This window comes from Natrix helvetica (genome assembly GCF_964273705.1).
Source record: "Natrix helvetica genome assembly, chromosome: 4".
NCBI lineage: Eukaryota > Metazoa > Chordata > Lepidosauria > Squamata > Natricidae > Natrix > Natrix helvetica.
The window spans coordinates 168,111,594-168,138,768 of NC_138550.1; the positions used below are offsets into that span (position 1 = coordinate 168,111,594).

The 27,175-nt window shown below is 43.8% G+C and overlaps 1 protein-coding gene across 5 annotated transcripts in view; it reads right to left on the minus strand.

Moving 5' to 3' along the window:
- The window catches only part of TSNARE1 (t-SNARE domain containing 1), a 291,135-nt gene that overhangs the window by 175,903 nt on the left and 88,057 nt on the right, over positions 1 to 27,175 (minus strand). For all 5 annotated transcript variants that reach the window (XM_081951106.1, XM_081951107.1, XM_081951108.1 and 2 more), the window contains 2 exons: positions 13,626 to 13,703; positions 10,708 to 10,777 (listed from right to left, as the gene is read on the minus strand). In XM_081951106.1, the coding sequence (XP_081807232.1) occupies positions 10,708 to 10,777; positions 13,626 to 13,703 (148 nt within the window). The remainder of the gene's footprint in view (positions 1 to 10,707; positions 10,778 to 13,625; positions 13,704 to 27,175) is intronic.

Sequence of the window (27,175 nt, forward strand, 5' to 3'; positions counted from 1 at the left end):
CCTATGAGTGATTGGCCCAGCGACAGGAACCAGTCAAACCCCAGGAGGGCAGGCAATGGATTCCCAACTACCAAGACGGGGAGTTTCCCGTGGAAATCTCTGTAGTCATCCCACACAGAGTAACTGCCCAGGGTGGGAATTTGAGTCCCCAGGTAGACTTTTAGGGTCGTATCTGGCGACGTCAGCTGGTCATGGGAGACAGCAAGGCACAACTTGGTCAGCGCGATCCAGGAGAGGAGGGAGCAGGAGGATCCCGAGTCGACCTCCTTGGTGCAGGGTTACCCTTTGACCAACAGAGACACGGTTATATTTTGGGAGTCAGCTGATGCCTTGCTGACCAACACTGCAGGGGCGTCCGATGGATTCCTAGACGAACTGCTCGACCAAGGAATCGTCGAAGGTCGACAAATTCACACTGAATAGCCGCCGTTCGGAGAGACTGTAAGAATTGGCTTACAGTCTCAGCGTCTTCTTGTACGCACTGCCTGAAAGCGTTCCAGCCAATCAGGCACGGCTGAGCTGTTGCCGGCTGTCAGTCGTAAGTTGAGGACATGCGGCCGGTTGTAAGTTGATGACTTTAGGACCGGTCGCAAGTCGAGGACTTAGCACGCACAAGCACCGAATGCTCGGCCTGCGTTTGCAGTGTGCCTTTGGGCATAAATATAGGCAGGCGAGTAGGCCAAACAAACCAACGTACCAGTATGCTCTCAGCTGTTCCAGGCCGCTACTGGTCCGAACCAGTAGCAAACCACCACTGATGCACATGCCAGGAAGCCGAGTTTCCAGTTTCCAGCACGCGCATGGGCACCAGCCAGCTGGTCTTCACGCACATGCACCCCAGAAACCAGAAGGCTAGGTGACCGGTGCGCATGTCCATGCCGGAAATTGGAAGCTCAGCTTCCCGGCACCTGCATGCACGCCGGGGAACTGGTCTTCCAGTTGCTGGTGCTCCCGCATGTGCACGCCAGGGAGCTGCTCTTTCGATTTCCGGCACTCCCCCGAGCACGCTCCCGTTTTGGCACTTGGTGCCGAAAAGGTTGGCCAACACTGTCATCCTCATACAGAAACAAGGAGTCAAGAAATATACTGAAAACTAGAGCTTGGGAGAGCAGCCACGTAGCCCCTGGACAATATGTTTAAATGTTGTTTTGTATCCATAGCTACACCCTCATCATCAGTGAGAAGGAGGCGGAAGAGACCTGAGGGGTGCTTGGTCTTCTCTGAGCTTTATTGTATTCTTGCAGACATTTCATTACCCAACCAGGTAACAGCATCAGTGCTAGAAGGGAGTGGGGTTTACAGAGAGGAGGAGGAGGAGGAGGAGGAGGAGGAGGAGGAGGAGGAGGAGGAGGAGGAGGAGGAGGAGGAGGAGGAGGAGGAGGAGGAGGAGGAGGAGGAGGAGGAGGAGGAGGAGGAGAACTGTGGGTGTTTGGTCTGAGCTTGATTGTATTCTTGCAGACATTTCATTACCCAGCTATGTAACAGCATCAGTGCTAGAAGGGAGTGGGGTTTTCAGAGAGGAGGGGGAGGGGGAGGAGGAGGAGGATTATTTCTCAAACTTGGATGACTAGGTATAAGGATAATATATTTTCCATCTAGATCACTGAAGTTTAAGAAAGCATCCTGGATTGTAGCAAGAGAGTGATGGACTAAAGCAAAGAAATACATAAATAAGCAGCATTAGGCCTTTCACATTTTTTGATTAAGGGATTTTAAAGGGCTTAAGAGAAAACTGCCATTTTTTTAATCCCTGCAGTGCCCAGTGAATGTACATATATGCATCTTTCGGTATTAGCATTTTTAATGGCGACTAAGATTTTAATAATAAATCTTCCTTGACTTTTTTAATCTGCTTGTCCACGTTTTGTGAACATGAGTCCCATCGGTGTTTGGAAACGATGCTGGGCGTAAATTAATATGTTAAGCCCTTGAAAGAAATACCTCCTTGGTTTAAAATCAATGTAGTTTTGGATTAAGTTACCCCAGAGACAAAGTGCTCATCCTATCTGACAGCCTCCTCGATTGGTGACGAGTCCGAAAAAAACCAGAAATATAAATTCTAAATCATTTATTTTTTAAAAAATGATTCTCTAATGGGGAAGGTCGGTACCAAGGCTGGGCCTGGGAACCCAACTTGGCCAATTTTATCTGCATTTTGCCCAAGATCATTGCAGGGTGGGTTAGGGAAAGATCAAGAAGAAAACAGTAAGTCTATGGAGAAAATCACCACCACACCACCAGTGACAGAACAAGCGGCTGGTATATAAACAGAGAGCAAATCCCATTCTCTTCTAGCACTAAGGAGCCCTTTCCTTCCTTCCTTCCTTCCTTCCTTCCTTCCTTCCTTCCTTCCTTCCTTCCTTCCTTCCTTCCTCTACTTCCTTCCTCTCCCTAACCCCTCTCCTTCCTTCCTTCCTTCCTTCCTCTCCCTAACCCCTCTCCTTCCTTCCTTCCTCTCCCTAACCCCTCTCCTTCCTTCCTTCCTCTCCCTAACCCCTCTCCTTCCTTCCTTCCTTCCTCTCCCTAACCCCTCTCCTTCCTTCCTTCCTTCCTTCCTCTCCCTAACCCCTCTCCTTCCCTCCTTCCTCTCCCTAACCCCTCTCCTTCCTTCCTTCCTCTCCCTAACCCCTCTCCTTCCTTCCTTCCTCTCCCTAACCCCTCTCTTCCTTCCTTCCTTTCTCTCCCTAACTCCTCTCCTTCCTTGCTTGCTTCTTTGCTTCCTTCCTCTCCCTAACCCCCTCTCCTCCCTTCCTTCCTCTCCCTAATCACTCTCCTTCCTTCCTTCCTCTCCCTAACCCCTCTTCTTCTTTCCTTCCTTTCCCTAACCCCTCTCCTTCCTTCCTTCCTTCCTTCTTTCCTTCCTTCCTTCCTTCCTCTCCCTAACCCCTCTTCTTCTTTCCTTCCTTCCTTCTCCCCTCCTTTCCATTTTCTTCCTCCCATCCTTTCTTCCATTTTCTCTCCCTCCATCTGTTAAAGTATTGAAGTTTGCAGATGATACAACAGTGTTTGGTGTCATTCGAGACAACGATGAAACCGCATACAGATGGAAGGTTGAGCAACTAGTCTCGTGGTGTGACCGGAACAATCTGGAACTGAAGACACTCAAAACCGTAGAAATGGTGGTAGACTTTAGGAGAAACCCTCCCATACTACCATCTCTTACAATACTAGACAACACAGTGTCAACAGGAGAGAGCTTCACATTTCTAGGTTCTATCCTATCTCAAGACCTAAAATGGACACCTAACATCAAAAATGTCATCGAGAAAGCACGAAAGCATTCTGCTAAACAAATCATTCCCTCACTACTGTCAAACCATTAACTAAGGCTGCATTACTATTACTATCAGTTTTCTCATCATTCCTATCACCCATCTCTTCCCACTTATGACTGCAGGACTGTAACTTGGTTGCTTGTATCCTTGTGATGTATATTGATATTGATTGTTTCCTGATTGCTTATTTCTACCCTATGACTATCCTTAAGTGCTGCACCTTATGATTCTTGATGAATGTATCTTGTCTTTTTATGTACACTGAGAGCATCTGCACCAAAGAAAAATTCCTTGTGTGTCAAATCACACTTGGCCAATAAAACTATTCTATTCTATTGTATTCCTCCTCCCTATTTCCTTCTTTCCTTCCTCCCTCACTCCCCACCTCCTTCCTTCCTCTCTCTCTCTCTCTCTCTCTCTCTCTCTCCCTTCATTCCTTCCCTCTCTTTCTCTCTGTTCCTCCCTCCCTTCCTCTCCTTCTCCCTCTCCATCTCCTTCAACAAAACCTTTACTTTCCAGCACTTTCTCGGAAACTGCCTGGGAGATCAGGCTCCCACTGACTCTCGCAGTGGTGAGATGTTCATTGTAATGTAGATTTGTTTCAAAAGTCTGATTCCTTAATCCAAAGGAGTTGAGAGCCGGTGAAATCCACGCTGAGGGCCCATCAGAGGGTTGGCGAAATCCTGGAGCTTTATGTCAACCCAGAAAGCACATTTCTAGAGATAGTGTCACATTCTCTAAGCGTTTCATTGGAACATCAGGCTGAACGGTTACTTAACTTGTCTCATCTGCCCAAGTAATGAGTTGTTTAATCTGGCATATTTGGGAGAAAGAATAAAATCTTAGCATTTCTGACTCCACGCCCAACGGATCAGCTCCGGCCTGTCTTCGGCGAACCAAGAAGACCTCACAAAGTTAGGGAACAACATTTGAACAAAGCAACTTCCTTTTCCTCTTGAACTAAGCACACAACAGATACAAACTTAATGTAAACGGCTCCAAACTCGGTTGCAGAAAATACAACTTGAGCAACAGAGTGGTCAACGCCTGGAATGCTCTACTCAACTCGGTTGTTGAATCCCCATAACTTTCACCTTAAACTGTCTACTATTGACCTCATCCCATTCCTAAGAGGTCTGTAAGGGGCGTGCATAAGCGTACCATCATGCCTACCTTCCCTGTCCTACTGTCCACATTTATTCGCACCCATTTCATTCATACTCATGTTTATTCTTATGCCTATTATCTTGTCATGATTGACAAATCAAATACATAAAAATAAAATAAACATTTTGGGTGCTTGCCAATCAGCTCACAGTTATGGCTGTTCACTGGAGATCATCTAGTCCAACCCCTTGCTTGAGCAGGAGAGTTTATAGCATTCCAGACAAGGGGCTGTGTCTTTTCTTAAAAGCCTCCAGTGATGGGGCACTCACAACTTCTGGTGGCAAGCTGTTCCACTGGTTCATTGTTCTCATTGTCATAACTTCTAGGTTGCTTCTCTCCTTGACTGGTTTCCATCCATTGTTTCTTGCCTTCAGGTGCTTGGGAAAAGCACCAGATTAATAGCACATAATTAACCAATCGGTCTGTGATCCTGTTACTCAAAAATGGCCAATTGGCAAGTCTTTTGGGTTTTTTAAAATAGATAGCTAGGGGAGTAGAGGAGGGGCTGCTGCTAGCTTGAAAAGTAGTGCTTTAAAAGTCTTTAAAAACAGCCTTTCAGGATGTTTCTCATAGCCAAGTGATCCAGGGCTGGAGGTAAATAGAGGAGGGGGAAAGAACAGCAAGAACAAAGGCAAAATGGACTGCTAGATTGGCCACACCCACCCAGTCACATGACCACCTAGCCACACCCACCCAGCCGGTCCAGGTCCACAACAGTCTGAGGGACCGTGAATTGGCCCCTGTTAAAAGCTTGAGAAGCCCTGGTGTAGGGTTCCCTGCCTGAGCAGGGGGTTGGACTAGAAGACCCCCAAGGTCCCTTCCAACTCTGTTATTCTATTCTATTCTATTCTATTCTATTCTATGCTATGCTATGCTATGCTATGCTATCCTATGCTATCCTATGCTATCCTATGCTATCCTATGCTATTATTCTATTCTATTCTATTATGCTATTCTATTTTATTATTCTATTCTATTTTAGTCTATTCTATTATTCTATTTTAATCTATTCTATTCTATGCTATGCTATTCTATTCTTCTATTCTATGCTATGCTATTCTATGCTATTATTCTATTCTATTCTAAGTCGATGCTATGCTATTCTATTCTATTATTCTATTCTATTTTTCTATTCTATGCTATGCTATGCTATCCCATTATTCTATTCTATTCTTCTATTCTATGCTATGCTATGCTATTATTCTATTCTATTCTACTATTCTATTCTATTTTAGTATTCTATTCTATTATTCTATTCTATTCTATGCTATTCTATTCTATTCTTCTATTATATTCTATTCTTCTATTCTATGCTATGCTATGCTATTATTCTATTCTATTTTAGTATTCTATTCTATTATTCTATTCTATTCTATGCTATGCTATGCTATTATTCTATTCTATTCTATTCTATTATTCTATTCTATTCTACTATTCTATTCTATTTTAGTATTCTATTCTATTATTCTATTCTATTCTATGCTATGCTATGCTATTATTCCATTCTATTAATCTATTATATTCTATTTTATACTCTACTCTACTCTTTACCTGAAATGGTATAGTCTCTTCTGCTTGAGTAGGGGGCTGGACTAGAAGCCCTCCAAGGCCCCTTTCAACTCTGTTACTCCATTATACAAGTTACCTTTTTATGGCTTGGTTTTATTTCACAGTTTTTGCTTCATAGCGTTGTTGTAAACAACTTTAGGTTTTATCAGTGGCGAAAGTTCCTGCAGATACTTTAATAAATAAATGGATCAGGATTGCTAATGGAGGAAACCATGTTTTTTATTTATGTTCTAGTGAAGTGCTTTCAAATATGATTATAGGATTGCAGATGCAATGAAAGACTGGAGGTGAAGAGGAGGGAGAAGAATCCCTTCCCAGGGTTGGATTTAGCATGTGAAGTGAAGAAGAGGAGCAGAATTTAAAGACAATTTCATTTTAAAAAAAAAATAACTTTTGCATCAAACTTCCAATGCTCCCTAGTTTGATGTTCATTTTGCTGTGTTAATGCTGAGGAGCATTTTGTGAGTGACACATTTGTAACAAATAATCACATTATATTGATGTGTTGGCAGGTGGTGGTGTGTATGGATTAACCTTGCTTACTTATCCTTCCCATGGAAGTTTTGTGCTTCTTTTGTTACCCTGGGTTGGGTTTAAAATGAATAGTTCTTACTGTTTTGCTTTTGCCTTTTATCACATTTCCGCTTAAAACCTGCAAAGGTAGCATTATGAGGATATTGGAAGAAACGTCCATCTGGGTTCAGTTCCAAGTAGGGAGAAAAACAATGGAAACACGGAGGCTGATTGGAAAGATGGTTTATTGATGGACAGGACCGCATGAGGTCCTGGGTAGCTGACCACATGGAGAGTGAGAGGTATTTATCTCCCCTTTGGGGTTTTGAACTTGAGCTTCCTGTTCCTGTGGCAAGGACAAGTATCCTATTAGCTATCAAGACTCCCAGGGGATGGAATCTTAGCTCGCTTTGTAGGCTGTCTGTGTCCCAGGCTTGGTTGAATCTTGCTGGGTGATCCAATGAAGGGGCTTGGTTGTACCATGTGGTGAGCTAGATAATCCTATGATGTCCCGGAGGGTCATGTCTTAATCCCATCACCCTGGAGCTGGAAATCTTTTGTCTTGTAGATAGGCTGGCCCAGTCCTGCTCAATGGGCACCAAATATCAGCTGGGGGGGGGGGGGGGAGGGAGATGAAGCTCTGAGTTTCTGTCTCCCCTAAGATGTCCTTTTCTCTTTTAGGGGAAATATAATAGTCTGCCTTTTGAAATAGTCCCTAAAAATATTTTATTCTTTTAGGAGGGGTGTGGGTGCTAACTTTCTTCAATCGCTTTAGTGAAATGATTGCATGGGACACAAGCCTCAACCAGATGCAGAAACATGGATGGGGAGGGAGGGGAAAGGAAGGAAGAAGGGAGGGAGGGAGAGAGGGAGGAGAAAAAGGAAAGAAAAAAGAAAAGGAATGAAAGAAGGAGACAGAGAGGGAACAGGAGGGAGAAACAAAGGGAGAGGGAGAAAAGGAACGGAAGGGAGGGAGGGGGAAAGGAAGGAGGGAGGGAGGAGAAAAAGGAAAGAAAAAAGAAAAGGAATGAAAGAGAAGGAGACAGAGAGGAAAGAGGAGGGAGAAACAGAAGGAGAAAAGGAAGGGGAGGGAGGGAGGAAGGAAAAACAAAGAAAGAAGAGAAAGAGGGAGAGAGAAACAGGAGGGAAGGAAGGGAAAAGAAAAAGGGATGAAAGAGAAAGAGGGAGGAATGAAGGATAAATGAACGTGAAAAGTAAGGAAAGAGAAAAAGAGGGAGAGAGAAACAGGAAGGAAGAAAGTTGGAAAGAAAAAAGGAACAAAAAAGAGAGCAGCAGGAAGGGAAGGAAGGGAGGAAATGTAGGAAGGGATGGAGGGAATGTAAAAGGAGAAAGAAGGAAAGAAGAAAGGGGATGTATGATTGAGAAGAAGGAAGGAAGGAAGGAAGGAAGGGAAGGAAGGAGTGAGCAGCAATTTGAGAAGTTGTCCACCACTGTCTTCTTCTTGGGACCGAGACACAAAACATGTCTTCAAAGTCAGTCAGTTATCTTTGTGACTCAGGCCAGACTCTCCCAGATCCTAGTCCACTACCTTTAATTTACAGACCAAAAGTAGCTACCATCGTAGTACATACACACAGGGTTACAGTATATGCTCTGCATTGCCTATTGCAAGTTCCAAACTTTTCTTTAATAAGGGTTGGTAATGTTTCCACCTGGATCCCTGCATTGGCTTGACCGTGATGGCTTCTAAGTCTTCTTCCCAGTTTACTCTGGTTCTACTCTGTTTAATGGAACGTACAAATATGATTTGTGGACATTGATTTTTTTCTCTCTCTCTCTCTTAATTTAGCATCACTACTCCATCATTTCTGACACCCTATTGCTTTCTTCGGCCTGCCAGCTATTGATTTTCCTATTTCCCGGACCCAATCTGAAGGCCGAGAGCAAGCTTGGACCTTGAATGATGGTTCTCTAGCTTTGAAGGCTACCTTCAGAATGTCATGCCTTCATTATAGAATAGAATAACCTATTGGAAGTCTTCTGGTCCAACCCCCTGCCTAGGCAGGAAGCTCTAAACCACTTCAGTCAAATGGTTGTCCAATCTCCTCTTAAAAACTTCCAATGTTGGAGCATTCACAACTTCTGGAGGCAAGTTTTCCCACTGATTAATTGTTCTTGCTGTCAGTAAATTTCTTCTGAGTTCTAAGTTGCTTCTCTCCTTGATTAGTTTCCACCCATTGACAGTGCTTTGGAGAATAGTTTGACTCCCTCTTCTTTGTGGCAACCCCTGAGATATTGGAAGACTGCTATCATGTCTCCCTTGGTCCTTATTTTCATTAAACTAGCCATGTCCAGTTCCTGCAACCGTTCTTCATATGTTTTAGCCTCCAGTCCCCTCATTTTCTTTGTTACTCTTCTCCGCATTGTTTCTAGAATCTCAACATTTTTTTTATAGTGTGGTGACCAAAACTGGATGCAGTACTCTAGGTGTGGTCTTACTAAAGCTATATAGCGTGGTATTAGTGCCTCACTTGATCTTGATTGTATCCCTCTGTTAATGCAATTTAGGATTGTGTTGGCTTTTTTGGCTGATGCACACTAAGGCTCCAAGATCCCTCTCACAGTTATTGCTATTAAGCCTGGTATCACACTGTCTATATATGTACTTTTGGTCTTTCTTGATTAAGTACTTTTATTTTTCTCTACATTGAATTTTCATCTTGTTAGGTAAGGCCCAGGGTTCAAGTCTGTCCATCTGGATCTTGGGCCTATCATCTAGATTGCTAGTTAAATTCTCCACAAATTTAGTTAAATTCTCCACAAATTTAGTTAAATTCTCCACAAATGTAGTTAAATTCTCCACAAATTTAGTTAAATTCTCCACAAATTTAGTTAAATTCTCCACAAATTTAGTTAAATTCTCCAAAACCTGAAAGCTCAGAGTAGGGAACAATCCAAAAGTCCAACAATCCATCATTAAAAAGAATTCCTGCTATGAAAGAAAGAAATACACAGACCCACAAGAATAGAATAGAATAGAATAGAATAGAATAGAATGGAATGGAATGGAATGGAATGGAATGGAATAGAATAGAATGGAATAGAATGGAATAGAATGGAATAGAATAGAATAGAATAGAATAGAATAGAATAACAGAGTTGGAAGGGACCTTGGAGGGCTTTGTTAGGGATGTAACCCGAGGATTCGATTGGCAATGTATATAAGCTATGATTACTTTACTGTTACTTTAAATGATTAAGAGATGTAATTGGTTTGTTACCTCAAGCAGCTATAAGAGGGAGCCAGAATGGCTGTTAGATCTCTGTTTTGTTAGAAGCTGATAAGGTGTATACTGAGGTATTGTGGTTTGCTACTGTTTAGCTATACTTTGTGTGCTAGACTGACTATTTTTGATAAGTGAATTACTGAACCGTGTATGACTTGGACTGTTAACCGGACTCTGAATACCTCTATATTTCTACATAGTAAACTACTATATTTTTATACTATTCAGTGTCTCTGTATGCTGGTTTGTGCGTGTTATTCCATATCACTCTCATTACGCTTCTCTGCATACTCGATCTCCTAACGGGAAGAAAAATTACTTAACAGTCGTCTAGTCCAACCCCCTGCTTAGGCAGGAAACACTACACTACTTCAAACAAATGGTTATCTAACATCTTCTTAAAAACTTCCAGTGTTGGAGCATTTACAACTCTTGGAGGCAAGTTGTTCCATTTATTAATTGTTCTAACTATCAGGAAATTTCTCCTAAGTTGCTTCTTTTTTTGATTACTTTCCACCCATTGCTTCTTGTCCTGCCCTCAGGTGTTTTGGAGAATAGTTTGACTCCCTCTTCTTTGTGGCAGCCCCTAAGATATTGGAAGACTGCTATCATGTCTCCCCTAGTCCTTCTTTTCATTAAACTAGCCATGTCCAGTTCCTGCAACCGTTCTTGATATGTTTTAGCCTCCAGTTCCCTAATCCTCTTGGTTGCTCTTCTCTGCACTCTTTCTAGAGTCTCCACATCTTTTTTACATCATGGCGACCAAAACTGGATGCAGGATTCCAAGTGTGGCCTTACCAAGGCATTATAAAATGTTTCATTTAAAAAGGAAATTCCAGCATCATCTTAAGGGACAACATTTTGTGCATTGGAGCTTCACCCGCGTTGGGATTTGAAGCACAATGAACCAATCAGGAATTTGCAAAGAGACTCACAGGACATCGCGCAGTTCCGGTGTGTCATTTTCTGTCCCCAGAAATTTAAGACTTCTTTCCAGAGATGTCACTGGGAAAAAATAAATAAAAGACATTATTTTAATGAAAATGGGTGGGCCAGGAAGCACAACCAACTTTCGCACATAAACCAGGATTGATTCAATCCAGACCTGCAATGGGAGTAACGACAACACAACTCGAGTCTTGTTCAATGGGGAATTCTCTTTTTTTTAATTTAATTTTTTATTTTTATATAAACACTCAATTTTTACATTAACCAGTGTGTCGTCTGGGTACAAATATTTCGTGCCAACATTAAAATATACAATCGTATTCATTATTTCATCTCATCATGGCTTAATTTCCAAGCATCTAATATTATAACCATCCTATTGTAATATATTTAACTCAATTAGTTATATTGACTATTAATACATTTCTATGCTTTAGTAACTTCTTTTACTATTAATTCTTACGTCTATTCTCTAACCAACGATAAAGATCCAAACTTTAGTCAGATGTAATTACTCTTCTACAGGAAAAGAAAGTTATAGTAGAAGATGTTGCTACAATCACTAAAACAGAGGATTGAAATCTGTTTGGGAGTGCCCTGTCCAGGGGTAAGTTTCACATTTTGTTACCACCGCTTCACCATGCACACACGGTCCTTCCACGCATGTGCTTGGCCTTCTGTTCATATGCTTTGCTTGATCGCATGCCTTCCGTACATGTGCTTGGTGTCAAAAATGTGCCTAAATAGGACGGCATAGCGCTGGGGTGGGCGGATGGGCCCAGGATGGCACCACCTGTGATTTCCGCTACCGGTTCAAATGAACCGGTCTGAACTGGCTGAATACCACATCTGGTCCTGTCCTATTATCCAGGCTTCCCCCCCTCTTTCTTATTATTGTGGTTGGACACGCAGTCAGCCAGATGTTCAGATTAGATTTGGTATTATTTTCTGCCTATCGCAGCGAAGGCGAACCTTTTTGCAAAGGCGTGCCAAAATTGTGTATGTGCACACTATCGCGTGCACACATGTGCCCAAACCCACAAATCAATGCGTCCCGCCCACCTTCGCATGAGGCAGAAGCAGATTTCCCCCCCTTGTTTTCCTCCCCAAAAGCTAGGTGTGTCTTATACTTTGGAGCGTCTTATACTCCAAAAATACAGTACATATACATACATACACGTACTAGGCAAAACCAAGCAAACAATCAATCTTCAACTGTAAAAGGGAAGCACACAGGGAGAGAGTAACCACTCTCACAGGGCCTCTCTTATATAGACAGCTTCTTAAAGTGACAGTAACCCTGCTGACTCATTCTCATTGCATCATCTCGGTTTACAGCCTTACAGCAGCTGGTCAGCTATTAAATCATCACAACACACTTCAGTTGTTCAGTTAGCACCACGGTTCTCAAGTGAATCTGGCTATTGCGCATGCACGCATCTCCACACCCACAAATAATGCACCCCACTCACCTATGCCTGTGTTTTTCAGCCTCCCCAAGCTCCGGAAGCTTTCTTGAAGCTTGGGGAGGGCGAAAACAGCCACCCCCGACCCCCTGGAAGGCAGAAGTGGATCATTTGCAAACTTCCAGTTGGACTTTTGGGCCTGTTTTTTGCCCTCCTCAGGCTCTGGAGGCTTTCCTGAAGCCTGGAGAGGGCGCAAACGGCCTCCCCTGGTCCCCCGGAAGCCCAAAACGGATCATTTCCAAAGTTCTGGTTGGCCCGTTGGGCCTGGTTTTTGCCCTCCCCCAAGCTCTGGAGGTTTTCCCAAACCTTGGGGAGGGCAAAAATGGCCTCCCCATGACGCCTGTAAGCCCTCCGGAAGGCGGAAATGCATTGTTTCCAAACTTCCAGTTGGTCTGTTGGACCTTTTTCGCCCTGGCCAGGCTCCAGAGGCTTTTCTGAAGCCTGGGGAGGGTGAAAATGGCCTCTCCTGGCCCTCGGAAGGCCAAAAATCAGCTGGAGATGATGGACTCGCATGCCAACAAATATGGCTCTGCGTGCCACTGGCAGTTTTACTCAGAAGAAAGTCCTGCAAAAAAACCAGGTGGAAGAACGGCTGATGATCTCTTTCTATCCATAGAAAGTGTACTCACATACCGCATTACAGTGTGGTACATTGGTTTAACTGCTGCAGACAGGAAGGCCCTGCAGAGAATGATCAATTCGGCCCAAGAAACCATTGGTTGTCCTCTAACACCACTGGATGACATCACCAGGTGTCGCTGCTTTAGCAGAGTACGGAAGATACTCAAGGATGATTCACACCCTGGTCAGTGTCTCTCCGCACTTCTACCATCGAAGTAGAAGTTCTTCTCTGCACTTTTTCTAGAGTCTCAACATCTCATTTATTGTGTGGCGACCAAAACCGGAGGCAGTACTCTAGGTGTGGTCTTACTAAGGCTTTATAGAGTGGTATTAGTACCTCCCTTGATCTTGATTGTATCCCTCTGTTAGATACTTTCTAGGCACCCCGCTGAAGTAAGGAAGGAAGTAGAGATTGCAACTCAATATAGGCATAACCTCCCCTCCTTCACCCCTTCCTTCCTTCTTTGCCTTACCCACATTTAATTTGCAAATCAATATGATAATCACACAACACCTTGAAGAACAAATCTGGATTTCTAAAGCTGTAATGCCACAGACGCTATCATAATGACTCCAGAACGTTCCATGTTGGAGGTGTGTCTGCACATCTTGAGTAAGCCATACGGCAAACTATTTTTACTCCGTGTTAAAAAAATAATATTATTAATAATAATAAAGATGGTATATATTTCTTTGCGTTTAAAATTATTTATTCTGCTTCTCTCCCACCCACCCCTCCCTCCAGGGTTTTTTTTTTAAAAATATTTGCACACAACAGAGACAGGAAATTAACCTCCCAAGATGTTTGACATACGAACCGTTGGCATTAATTCGGAAAACGCTGGCGGAAGTACTTTGAAAAATATCTTGAATTTCGTTCGGATCAATCTGGGTGGCTAGAAAAGAAGAGGAAACAGAGAGAGAGAGAAAATATGTTGTTAGATGAGATCACAGACTGCACACCAAGTCCAACATAAGCATTTGTGGCATGTAGAATTCCCTGAGACAGTTAATGCTCAACCTACGACCACAATTGACCCCAGGATTTATGTGGCTAATCGAGACAGTTGTTAAGTGAGTTTTGTTCCATTTCATGAATTTTCTTGCCACCGTTCTTAAGTGAATCACTGTGTCAGAGTGTGCACAGTGTAGCTACTATTTTGAGGCAACCCAGGAGCAAAATACAATACACAGAAATTTTGTCTTTCAAACAGTGGTTTATATGAAATGAATGAAATTTAATTTGTTAGCCGCACCCTCTCCAAAAGGACTCGGGGCGGCGTACAATAAAACAAATGCAATATACATATATATACAATACATATACAAAGACAAATAAACACATACACATACATGTACCTGGAGGAGGTAACACTCATAAAATATATATAAAAATACAATTAAAATAGCTATTTAAAACACCCTCAGTTAAAAATTACAAAATTTAAAAAACCCATCAGGAGCAATAGGATAAAACTATGGTTGAGCCAGGCCAGCTAATTGGAAGAGGTGGGTCTTGAGCTTTACACGGAAGGAGCGGAGGTCAGAGGTAATCCTGATATCAGGGGGGAGGTCAGGGGGGATATCAGAGGGGAGATATAAAAGACACTGTATTTTTCATAGTATAAGACGCACCTTTCCCCCCCCCCCAAAAGAGGGTGAAAACTTGGGTGCGTCTTATACACTGAATGTAGCCTCACCCACCCACCAGCCCCTACACTTTGGCCTCTGCCTCCCACAAACAGTGTATATCTTCTGTACTGTTTGCTGTTTGTTGCAAGGAGGCAAATTGCTGGGAGGCAGAAGCAGATTTCCCCCCCTTGTTTTCCTCCCCAAAAGCTAGTGTGTCTTATACTTCAGAGTGTCTGATAGTCCAAAAAATATGGTACATATACATGCATACATACATACACGTACTAGGCAAAACCAAGCAATCAATCAATAACTATAACACGGAAAGCACACAGGAAGAGAGTAACTGCCCTCACAGGGCCTCCCTTATATAGACAGCCTCTTAAAGTGACAGTAACCCTGCTGACTCATTCTCATTGCATCATCTCGGTTTACAGCCATACAGCAGCTGGTCAGCTATTAAATTATCATAACACACTGCAGTTGTTCAGTGAGTACCACGTTTCTTAAGTGAATCCGGCTTCCCCATTGACTTTGCTTGTCAGAAGGTCGTAAAAGGGGATCGCGTGACCCCAAGACACGGCAACGGTCATAAGTACATGCCAGTTGCCAAGTGTTTGAATTTTGATCCCGCAAACATGGGGATCTTGCAACGGTTCGTTTAGGGTGAAAAATGCTCACTTTTTTGGGGTGCCGTTGTAAGTTTGAACGGTCACTAAATGAACTGTTGTAAGTCAAGGACTACCAGTATTCTCCTGTAGGTTTGTGTAACAGTGTGGACATATATAGTGCTTTGGGTTCCTAATTTTTACAAGAACAAAAATGCAATCACACCTACCAGGTTTATGGTAAGAAGTTCCAAAAAGAGTCAATAGTTTAACCTTCCCATCAAGATTTTTCAGCAGAAGAGAGAGGGAGGGAAGGAGGGAAGGAGGGAATTCAACAACTGCAGAAATGACTTAGATTAGGGAATAGAAGGGGAACACATCAAATTTGCAAATGACACTAAACTGGCAGGAATAACCAACACCTCAGAAGGCAATCTTGGTATCCAAAAAGATCTTGACACGCTTGAATAATGGCCCCCCTCCAGTGGTGGGTTGCTCTTACTGTCCCTACCGGTATGCTGACATGCGCTGCGCATGCATGCGCACTCCAACGCCCCTGCGACAACCAGCTGCTTGTTGGGGCTCGCGCAGGCACCGCAGGCTGTGGGCGTGTGCAGACTTTGCCGTTTGCCATAAAAACACCTATAGAGCATGGAAGGGAGGGTGGGCCAAGCGAGCCACTGTACCGGTATGCTCTCTGCTGCTCCCAGCCACTGCCGGTACAGCCATACTGGGCCATAGCTGCAGCAACCCACCTCTGGCCCTAGCCAACAAAATGCATTTTAATATGGAGAAAAGCAAAGTTTTACATTTAGGCAGGAAAAATCAAAGGTCTAAGTACAGATTAGGTGAGACCTGGCTCAAAAACAGTCACTGTGAGAGGGACCGTGGAGTCCTAGTGGATGATCACTTGAATATCAGCCAGAGGTATATGGCAGCAACCAAAAAAGTTATACAACCCTTGGTTGTAGAAACAGAGGCGTAGAATCGAGATCACGTGAAATATTAGTAGCGCTTTATAAAACCCTAGTAAGACCTCACATGGAATACTGCAACCAGTTTTCGTCACCATACAACAAAAAAAGATGCTGAGACTTTGGAAAAAATGCAGAGAAGAGCAACTAAGATGATCAAAGGCCTGCAGACTAACACATACGAAGAATGGCTCCAGGATTTGGGATTGGCTAGTCTGAAGAAAAGAAGAATTAGGGGGATATGATAGCAGTGTTCCAGTATTTGAGGGGCTGCCACAAAGAAGAAGAGGTCAAATTATTCTCCAAAGCACCAGAGGGCAGGACGAGAAGCAACAGATGGAAACTAATCAAGGAGAGAATCAACCTGGTGTTAAAGGAGAAACTTCATAACAGTGAGGACAATTAACCAGTAGAACAGCTTGCCTCAAGAAGTTGTGAGTGCTTCATCACTGGAGGTTTTTAAGAAGAGAGTAGACACTCACTTATCTGAAATGGTATAGGCTCTTCTGCTTGAGCGGGGGGCTGGACTAGAAGACCTCCAAGGTCCCTTCCAGTTCTATTCTATTCTATCGTTGTTGTTAGTTGTGTCCAACTCATTACGAACCCATGGACAATGTTCCTCCAGGCCTTCCTGTCCTCTACCATCTTCTGGATTCTATTTAAACTCACGCCAACTGCTTCAGTGACCCCAATCAATCAATCAATCAAACTTTTATTTATAAACCGCGCCCTTTCCTAAGCAGGACTCGGGGCGGTGTACATCCAGCCACCTCCTTCTCTGCCGTCACCTTCTTCTTTTGCCCTCCATCGTTCCCAGCATGAGGCTCTTCTCCAGTGAGTCCTTCTTCCTTCTCATTAGGTGGCTAAAGTATCAGAGTTTCCTCTTCAGGATCTGGCCTTCTAAAGAGCAGCCAGGGTTGATCTCCTCTAGGACTGACCGGTTGGATGGCCTTGCAGTCCAAGGGACTCGCAAGAGTCTCCTCCAGCACCAGAGTTCAAAGGCCTCCATTCTTTGGCGCTCAGCTTTCCTTATGGTCCAACTTTCACAGCCATCCATTGCAACTGGGAAAACCATTCTACTTCTATTTCTATTATTTCTATTCCTATTCTAATTCTAATTCATTCCCTTCCCTTCTATTCCTCTAGCACCTTCAACTTTTCAAACTTACTTCCACGTCCTCTCGGAGGGTATTTTTTTTTCAACTGAAGGACAAACCATCAAAAAAACTATTTTCACCTTTCCGGGCACGGAGTTTAGCTGTGATTTATGATTGCAAAATCAGCAGAAATAGAAAAGCGTGTTCCAGCTTGCAATCAAGGTTTTAATCAAACCTCGCCTGACATTATGTATTTTTTTTAAATTAACTTGTTTTCGTTTGCCTTTTGTTTCCTTATTTAGACGGCTCATTAATAAACAGCAGAGCAGAAAGAACAAAGCAACCGTCCCTAATTCTCAGCCGTTCCGTGTCTGCCCTGCTCAAATTTTACAATTTAGAATGGAACCAGGCAGGAAATGCGTGTTTTATGGACCCCCCCCCCCCTAATATATGATTATGGAACAGGTTTTTTTTTAATCAAGCCAACTCGAGTCTAAGAATATGGAAATATCGCGAATTGGGAGGAAATAAGAGAATTAAGAGGATTCGTTTTAAAAAAAGTAAGTTGGAGAGATAAAGAATGATTTCACTAAATGAAAAGTTTTCCACAACTTTTTCAGGGCCAGGATGTAGAATAACCCTTCATGTGAACATTAAAATATAGAGAGATTTTTAGTTCAGTTTAACCATAGGGATGCGGTGGCTCAGTGGCTAAGACGCTGAGCTTGTCGATCAGAAGGTCGGCAGTTTGGCGAGTTGAATCCCTAGAGCCACGTAACGAGTGAGCTCCCGTTACCTGTCCCAGCTTCTGCCAACCTAGCAGTTTGAAAGCATGTAAAAATGCAAGTAGAAAAATAGGAACCACCTTTGGTGGGAAGGGAACAACATTCTGTGCGCCTTTGGTGTTGAGTCATGACCACAGAGACGTCTTCGGACAGTGCTGGCTCTTCGGCTTTGAAACGGAGATGAGCACCACCCCCTAGAGTCGGGAACGACTAGCACATATGTGGGAGGGGAACCGTTACCTTTTACCTTTAACAAAGTTTTTTTTAAAAAAAACTTGAACTACATCAACATTCTTCCTACAAATTTTCAAATGGGCAATTTGTCAATGACTTTGAAGAGGAGATACTTTCCTGGGATATTTTCCTGAGGTGCATGTTTGAAGTTCTACCATGGAGCATGAGGAACACCTGAGCATCGTTACCAGTTCTCCATACTTCTTGATATCTATACCCCTTAAAAATACTTCAACTGCCCTCCCCAAATTCCTTGACATTTGGCTTCAAGACAATCTTTGGGATCGCTTTTGGACCACTTCATCATTTCCGAGGTGACTTTTTTGACATTTTAGAAGAGGCTGGTAGTGTTCCAAAGGAGCTTTTTATAAGGGGCAACTGGACTTTCTCGTTTTCTTTGAAGATGTTTTGCTTTCTCATCCAAGAAGCTTCTTCAGCTCTGACTGGATGGTGGGGAACGGAAGGGTTTATATTCCTTGGAGACAGTTGGTCATTTGCATCCTTTTAGAGAGTTGTTGAGGCCACTTGGAGGTTTATCTGCATCCTCAAGGTCACTTGAGTGGTGCAAATGGGTGTAGAGCCTTCTTGGGATAATTGAAAGGACCTGGAGATAGATGCCATATCCCTCCTGCTCTGTTGAGAGAGGGATGTTGTTTTGCACAACTGAGGTGTTATCAGTGCAAATGTCTTGCAATCTGCGTTTAATAGAGATACGGGTCTATAATTCCTAATCTGTGTTAAATCTGAGCCTTCTTTTGGAATTAAAGTAATAGTTGCTTCTATCCAGGCATTTGGCATCTCAGCTTACAATAGTACTTTGTTATAAACCTCAAGCATTGACGTATTCAATATATCCTGAAAATATTTATATACTTCTGCAAATAATCCATCTGGCCCTGGCCTTGTATTATTATTTTTTGGGTCTATTTATTTCCTCTGTTAATTCCATCATCGTTATTCTGTCATTTAGCATTGTTCTCATATTTTCAGAAGCAAAACATCTTCAAGGTTTAAACCATAATGCTTTATTTTTATTTGTTTACTCCTTTTCTTTGTTTACTCCAAAATGTCCCAAAGATGCTTTTTCAAGACTTTGAAACTGGACTTTGTTTTTTTCCTTGGAGACGTTTCACTTCTCATCCAAGAAGCTTTTTCAACTCTGGATGGTGGAGAAAGGAAGGATTTATAACTCCTTGCAGACAGCTGGTTGTTTGCATCCTTTTTAGCAAGTCATTAAGGCTACTTGGAGATTTATCTGTGTCTTCAGGCTCATCTGAATGGTGCAAATGGGTGTGGAGCCTTCTTGGAACTGTTCACACCCAATTGAATTCCACACCCATTTGCACTATTCAGTTTGACCCTGAGGACACAGATAAACCTCCAAGTGGCCTCAACAACTCTCTAAAAGGATGCAAATGACCAACTGTCTCCAAGGAATATAAATCCTTCCATTCCCCTCCATCCAGCCAGAGCTTAAGAAGCTTCTTGGATGAGAAGCGAAACGTCTTCAAAGAAAAAGAAAAGAATGTTCAGTTGCCCCTTATAAAAAGCACCTTTGGGACAACCATGACCTGGATGACGGAGAATCTCCAAAGACAGATAGGCGGTGCTTCTTATTGAGAGGACTGTTGGTGATGTGTCTTCTCCCTTGAGAAGGCCATAATGCTTAGCAAGAAAGAAGGAAGGAAGAAAAAGAGGATTGGATCCAGCAATGAGAATGGAATCAATTATGGGTGCTGTAGGTCAGCCAGTGGAAGATCTGAAGAACCAAGTTGGGGATGAGAGAAGGTCTACTGAGGTGTTAATGGGCAATTAATTGGGTTAATTGTGGTTCTGCGGGAGAATCTGTCTTAAGAACGGTTGCAGGAACTGGGTATGTTTAGCTTAAGAGAAAGAAGGACTAGGGGAGACATGATAGCAGTGTTCCGATATCTCAGGGGTTGCCACAAAGAAGAGGGAGTCAAGCTATTCTCCAAGGCACCTGAGGGTAGAACAAGAAGCAATGGGTGGAAACTAATCAAGGAGAGAAGCAACTTAGAACTGAGGAGGGATTTCCTAACAGTGAGAACAATTAATCAGTGGAACAGAAATTGCCTCCAGAAGTTGTGAATGCCCCAACACTGGAAGTCTTTAAGAAGATGTTAGATAGTCATTTGTCTGAAACGGTATAGGGTTTCCTGCCTGAGCAGGGGGTTGGACTAGAAGACCTCCAATTCTGTTATTCTATTCTATTCTATTCTATTCTACTCTACCCTACTCTACTCTGCTCTACTCTAAACAGTGAATAAGACCTTGACGTGTGCAACCTAGGTGCTATCATATACAGGTAGTCCTTGACGTACAACAACAATTGGGCCCCAAATATCTGGGTTGAGTGAGTTTTGCCCCATTCTACAACCTTTCTTACCACAGTTCTTAAGTTGCCTTTTGAGACCACCTTTGGCTCTCACATCCCCCTCCCCATCTTTTAAAATGTTTTGGGTGCATCTGTGTGTGTCCAAACATATTATTATCTAACCCCATGAAGGTGAACTTATGGCATGCAGGCCACAGGATCTACGCACAGCCCTCTCGCTGGGTACGTCAGCCGTCACTCCAGCCCAGCTCCACCATGCATGCACATGTGCTAGCTGGTCTTCGGGTGTCTGCCATGCATGAGTGGTGGGGCAGGGTGCATGCGTGGAGAGATGCTTGCATTGCATTTTGGGGGCTCGCACAATGCTCCTGTCAGGCCTGCAGCCATATTCCTATGGGATCTTGGGTCTGCCACACTTTCTATTATTCTACTATGCCTTTTCTGTTGTAGGAAAACGGGAGGGGGGACTGTACGGAGTTAAATGATATGCAGCCATAACAACATTCTTTCTAGAAACCAAAGGTCATCCTTTGTCTCTGTACCTCTGCACCTGACCGGAACTAGATGGGTGGAAGCTGCCAGCATGGCAGTAGGAGATCGGACCATGGGATGGGCTTGTGGGGGGGGGGGGGGGGGGGGCAAGATCTTGAATGTCCAACTGGGTGTGGGAAACCGGGAAGCTTTCAGATTTGGGTTTCCCCAGATGTGCCAACATGGCTCTCTTAATCAATTGGACCTTTGAGCAATACTTTGCCTTGGACTTTGATTTACTTTTGGGTGTTATTTGGAACCCTGGCAGCCCCCACGCACCATTTTGGCTTCCAGGCTGCTGTAGGAGGCTTTCCAGGCTCAAAACGGGCCACGAGGGTGCATGCGTTGTCACTCACGCATGTGCACGCTTTCGGCACGCAACGACAAAAAAGGTTAGCCAACCCTGATCTACCCATTTACCATATTGCTTAGCGGCCTTCCTGGTGCACATATTCCAAAACCCTCTTACCGTAAAATTCAGTGCCAGCCAACTTATTAAAAAAAAAAAACCACTCTCTGAATTTACGCAAGTGAAATTTAACAAGGGAGTTAAAGCAAAATCCAATTTTAAATACCTCGCAGCCAGTAAACGGGCATTAAAAACCTTGGGAGTGAACTCCATGCACTTTAGAAGAATCATCCAGGAAATAAATAAATAAACATTATATATATATAAAAAAAGATTTATACCCAACCTAAATGTTTTGAACAGTGTGCACTTTGGGAGAATTCGACGTCCGTTTATTAGGCTTTTACCCCGATTTCGGTAGAAATTGCCTTCTCATCAGAGAATATGTCAGCCAGGGATTAACACATTTGGACAATTTAGTTCACAACTGTTTTGTTTCATTGGGAAGTTTCAAGAGAAGAGCTGTTAAACTAATCCAAGCTTCGCGTTATAAGCGGTTTCTAATTTAGGCAACCAGTTTCGCTCGGCTGGCTTTACAAATGAAGAACTACCCAGCTTTTTTTTTTTTTTTAATCAAAAGGAAGGAACATCAAAGTGGAGTGGAGATCGGAGGAGAGAGGAGATGGATGTGGGAGGAGATGGAGGACGGGAGGAAAATGTCTCATCCCAAACCTCCTGTTGTGGCCCACCAGCGGAGCTGACAGCAGATTAGGACAGTGAGGAGGTTGGGGAGGAACCTGGGCCAGTCCTGGAGTCTGGGGAAGGCTCTGAGGAGGGCTCTGTGTCGGAGGCAGAGAGGGGGCCAAGGCCGTCTGGCAGTTATCAGTTATCTTTAAGAGTCAGAAATAAGTGAGGCAGAAGAAGTCTGAAGTCTGTTCTCAGTGTGCGCAAGCGCAGAGTTGCCAGATGAAGGGAACAGCTAAAGAACAGGGGTCAACATGGGAGTAAGGCCACAGGTGGACGATGAATGGCCCTTCCCAGAGGAAATAAAAGAGGAGCGACAGGGGAGTGGAGTTTGCAGGAGACAATTTAGTCCATTCCAGCATTCTTGCCAAGTATTGCAGCATCTGAAAGATATCAGCCTGGCCACTCTCCAAGCCTGATAAAGGTCGGTGATTGTGAACTATCTGGAAAGACTGTGGGAGAGGAAAGTCTTTGCTGGAGAAGAAATCACTGTACATTAAATAAAAAAGGTTTATCGGTGTGAGGACTCGGCTTCGTGCTGCTGGGGAAGCCTCGGTCAGAAAACCTCCGATGCGGCTTGTGGGGGACGACATGATTGGAGTCGTTATTTGCACGGGAAAAGGTTCAGAGGGAAAGAGTCAAACAATCCATTTTTCTTTTCAATCGAGGACATCCAGTTTAGTGGAAAATACCATTTTCTGGGGCCTTTGGTGCTCCCTGAGTATAGCTACTTTGCAGATGTTTCTTTACCCAACTAGGGAATATCATAGTACTGATGATGTTGCCTAGTTGGGTAATGAAATGTCTACAAGAAAACAAGTAAACTCAGAGAGTACCAAGGACATCAACAGTCCTCCTCCTCTTCCGCCTCCTTCCCACCCTCCTTGCTTTCCCCTCTTTCCCTTCCCTTCTCTTGTCCTCTTTCTACCTTCCCTTCTCCTCTCCCTTCCCCTCCACTCCTCTCTCCATCTCTCCTCCCTCTTCTCCTATCACACTTTCCCTCTCCTCTCCTCTTGTCCCTCCTCTCTTCTCTCCCTTCCCTTCCCCTTTCCTCTCCTTCACTCTCCTCTCTCGCCTCCTCTCTTCTCCTCATGCATCTCCTCTCCCTTCCCTTCTCCTTCCCTCTCCCTTCCTTTCATACTCCCATATCCTCTCCTTTCCCCACTCTCCTTCCCCTTCCCCCACCTCTCCTCTCTCCATTCCCCTCTCCTCCTTCTTCTATCACCCTTCCCCTCCTCTCTTCCTTCCTCTCCTCTCTCCATTTCCCTCTCCTCCCTCTTCTCCTATCACCCTTCCCATCTCCTCTCTCCCCTCCTCTCCTTCATCCTCTCTTCCTTTCCCTCTCCTCTCTCCCCACTTCTCCTCTCTTCTCCTCTCTATCCCCTCCTCTTTTCTTCTCTTTCCTCTCCTTTCCTCCCCTTTCCCTTCCATTCTCTTCTCCTCTCCTCTCTCCCCTCCTCTACTTCATCCTCTCGTCCTTTCTCTCTCTTCTCCTCTCTCTTCTCCTCTTTCCCCTCAACCCATCTCTCCCTTCCCTTCTCCTCTCTCCCTTCTCCTCTCTTTTCTATTTTTCCCTCTCCTTTCTTCATTAAGCAAGACAATCACATGAACTCCTTGCTTAAGAGCCATCATGGGACGCGAGGACCCCATTTTTATCACGTAGCTAAGGAATGATGCTACCACTGTTGTAAGTGTGAAAAAACAATCATAAGTCACTAACATTTAGGTCCATAGCAAAACCTCGGTGTATATTTTTAAAATACAGGTAGTCCACGACTTACAAGAGTCAATGCCGTTGTAACTTTGAATGGTCACTAAAACTCTTGTAAGTCGTGGACTACCTGTATTTTAAAAATATACAGCGAGGTTTTGCTATGGACCTAAATAATCTGTCTTTCTCAACAGACTTTCCCTGGATGATCAGAATATGTGCCAATTTACTACAGAGACACAAATATAGTAGTTCTCCAAGGTCTCTTCATTCCGAGACCTCCCCACCTGAGGTTTAAACCTTCCACCTGACTCGAAATGAGTACCTGGAGAAGAGCAAGAACGATTAGCATTCGGCAACTCGGTTGTGTGACTGACACCTGAGCAAAGTGTGTCGTGATGAAACTCCTTGTTGCTCAGCAAACATCTTGATTGCGACAAGAGATTACAAACAGACAGGTTTGAGGCATCTCAGTGCTATTTGTAAGCCAAAGTCCCTTTCACAGCGAGAAAAATAACCTCAACCCCCCCCCCCACTTCTCGCTTGCGCTGAAAAGTGCCAGGAAACAATAAATCACTCCGTTGGGAGAAGAAAAGGGTGAAAGGAACAGACCAGTAAAAGAAAATTAAGGGGAAAAAATGAACATTGTTTTTTCTTCTTCTTTTAGAGAGCAAAGCTCAACACGTCTATATCAGTAATATGCCTTGTATATACTGGTAGAATGCGCTTTTGTCAGGGTTCCAAATAGCATCCAACAGTAAATCAGAGTCCGAGGCAAAGTATTGCTCAAAGTTCCAATTGATTAAGAGAGCCATGTCTGCACAACTTGGAAAACCCAAATCTGAAAGCTTCCCGGTTTCCCCCACCCAGTTGAAAGTTCAACATGTTGCCCACACATCCACAAGTCCATCCCATGGTCCAATCTTCCACTGCCATGCTGGCAGCTTCCACCCATCCAGTTCCAGTTGGGTGCAGAGGTGCAGAGACAAAGGATGACCTTGGCTTTCTAGAAAGAATTTTGTTATAGCTACCTATCATCTAACTCCGTACAATTCCCCCCTCCTGTCTTCCCACCATAGAAAATGCGTAGTAGAATAATAGAATGTGTGGGCAGGCTAAAGACCCACAGGAAAAGATGGCTGCAGGCCTGACACCTTTATTATTTTCATTATTATTTCTGAATAACAGAAGAACCAAGTTGGGAGGGACCTTTGAGGTCTTCTAATGAAATCTTTGGCTCAATGCATTCCAAACAAATGACTGTACAATTGCTTCTTGAACACCTCTGCATGGAATTTCTTTCCCTACAGAAAAATAAACAAACAACGTATGTAGCAATGGGCGTGGGAATACTCAGGAAAGGTTCTGGGACCATATCAGTGGTGGGTTCCAGCCGGTACGGCCCGGTATGGCTGTACCAGTAGAAGCCAGGAAAGCGGCCAGCGTACAGGTAATGTGGCTCGTTTGACCTACCTACCCGCCCGCCTTCCATACCTGTTTTTAAAGCAACTGGCCAATTGCACATGCGCGCACATCATGCAATCCCTGCACGACCTCCGACAAGCAACTTGGTGTCGCAGGGGCGCTGGAGTGCGCATGCATGCACAGCACACATGCACGACCAGGATGCCCGCCCCATGCGCAGCTTACCGGTAGTGATGGGGAGAGGAACGCAGCACTGGACCATGTGCCTCTGTGCATTCATTTAATTTAATGACCGTCCGAACAGGACTGAAGAAAGTGGCCATTTTTCACGCTTACTTTTTTTAAAATGTTTTTTATTGAACATTTTCAAGTTTTAAAAAAAAACCACAGGTACAAAAAGAGAAGAAGAAAAAAAGGAAATAAACAAGAAAAAATACAAAAACAAATACAAACCGATAAAAACCACAAACAACACGACAATATGATGTAATCTTACAGCTTCTCGTATCAGCATGTATATTCTGCTTTTGTAGTTCACTGTTCAATTATTGCATTCTCATAGATTTTAACAATTCCAATACTAATGTAATAATTGCATTCTAATAGGGTAGTATAATAAATATACCGTATATACTTGAGTATAAGCCGACTCGAGTATAAGCCGAGACCCCTAATTTTACCCCAAAAAACTGGAAAAAGTTATTGACTCGAGTATAACCCGAGGCTGGGAAATGCAGCAGTTAGATAACAATAAAATTGCTTTAATTGAGGCATGTGGAAAAGAGGAGTGCGATGGGACTGTATACACATAAACACGAATAGAAAACCGGTACTTTTTTTACATACATCTATCTATATATATATTTACCGCGATCACCGCGATACACAACGCGCTTCCAGCGCCACCCTCCCCTCTGCCGACTCGGCTCCCCTGACACTCCATCCCGCTTCTTTGCTGTAAACCCCCTACCAGCACCCTCGGATCCTCCCCCGCTGACCAGGACACCCGCTCCCGAGGCACTCCTCCTCCTCCTCCGCTTGCAAAACCTGGTTTCGGCGATCAGTTCTGTCACGGATTGTGAGAGCTATGGGAGGGGGGAAAAACGCTAGGAAGGGAAAGCGTGGGCGGCGTTTCACTCTAGCGGGGTCATGTGCCTCCGTCGGTTTCCGGTTCGTTTTGCGAAGCTTTAGTGAGACAGTTCGGGGGAGCCGAGGAGTGGGGCAGCCGGTGGTCGCGCGGATTTTTTGTTCACTGGAGTATAAGCCGAAGTGGATTTTTCAGCCCAAAAAGTGGGCTGAAAAATTCAGCTTATACTCAAGTATATACGGTAATCAAATCTTACATATATGCATTTTTCTTCATGTTATAATCCCTAGTTTTGAAAACTTTCATTTCTTGTGTCGGCTTCTATTCTCGAGCCACTTGTACAATCTACTCCAAATTTTATAATAGTCCCGATTCTTCTCTTTCTTTTCTTTTTCCTTGACTTACAACCGTTCGTTTAATGACGTGTGACCAGCAGTGAAAAAAGTGACCATTTTCCCCACTTACAACCAATTGCACCCTCATCGGCATCAGATGGTCAAAATTCAGGCTCTCGGCAATCTGTATTTACGACGGTTTGCACCATCCCAGGGGTCAGGCGATTCCAGTGGTGGGATTCAACCCATTTAACAACCGGTTCGCCAAAAAACTGTGAGAGTGAGTGTATGCGCGCATGCATGGCTTCCACACTTGCGGCCACACATGGAGGTATATTTTACCGGTTCTCTGAACTGCAAAATCATAATAACGGGTTGGCCAAACCAATCCAAACCAGCTGAATCCTACCCCTGCGCAATTCCCCCTTCTGCAACCGTCTGACAAACAACTTCATTTAGCTACCATGTTCCTAACTCAACAACCGCAGCGACTCACATTA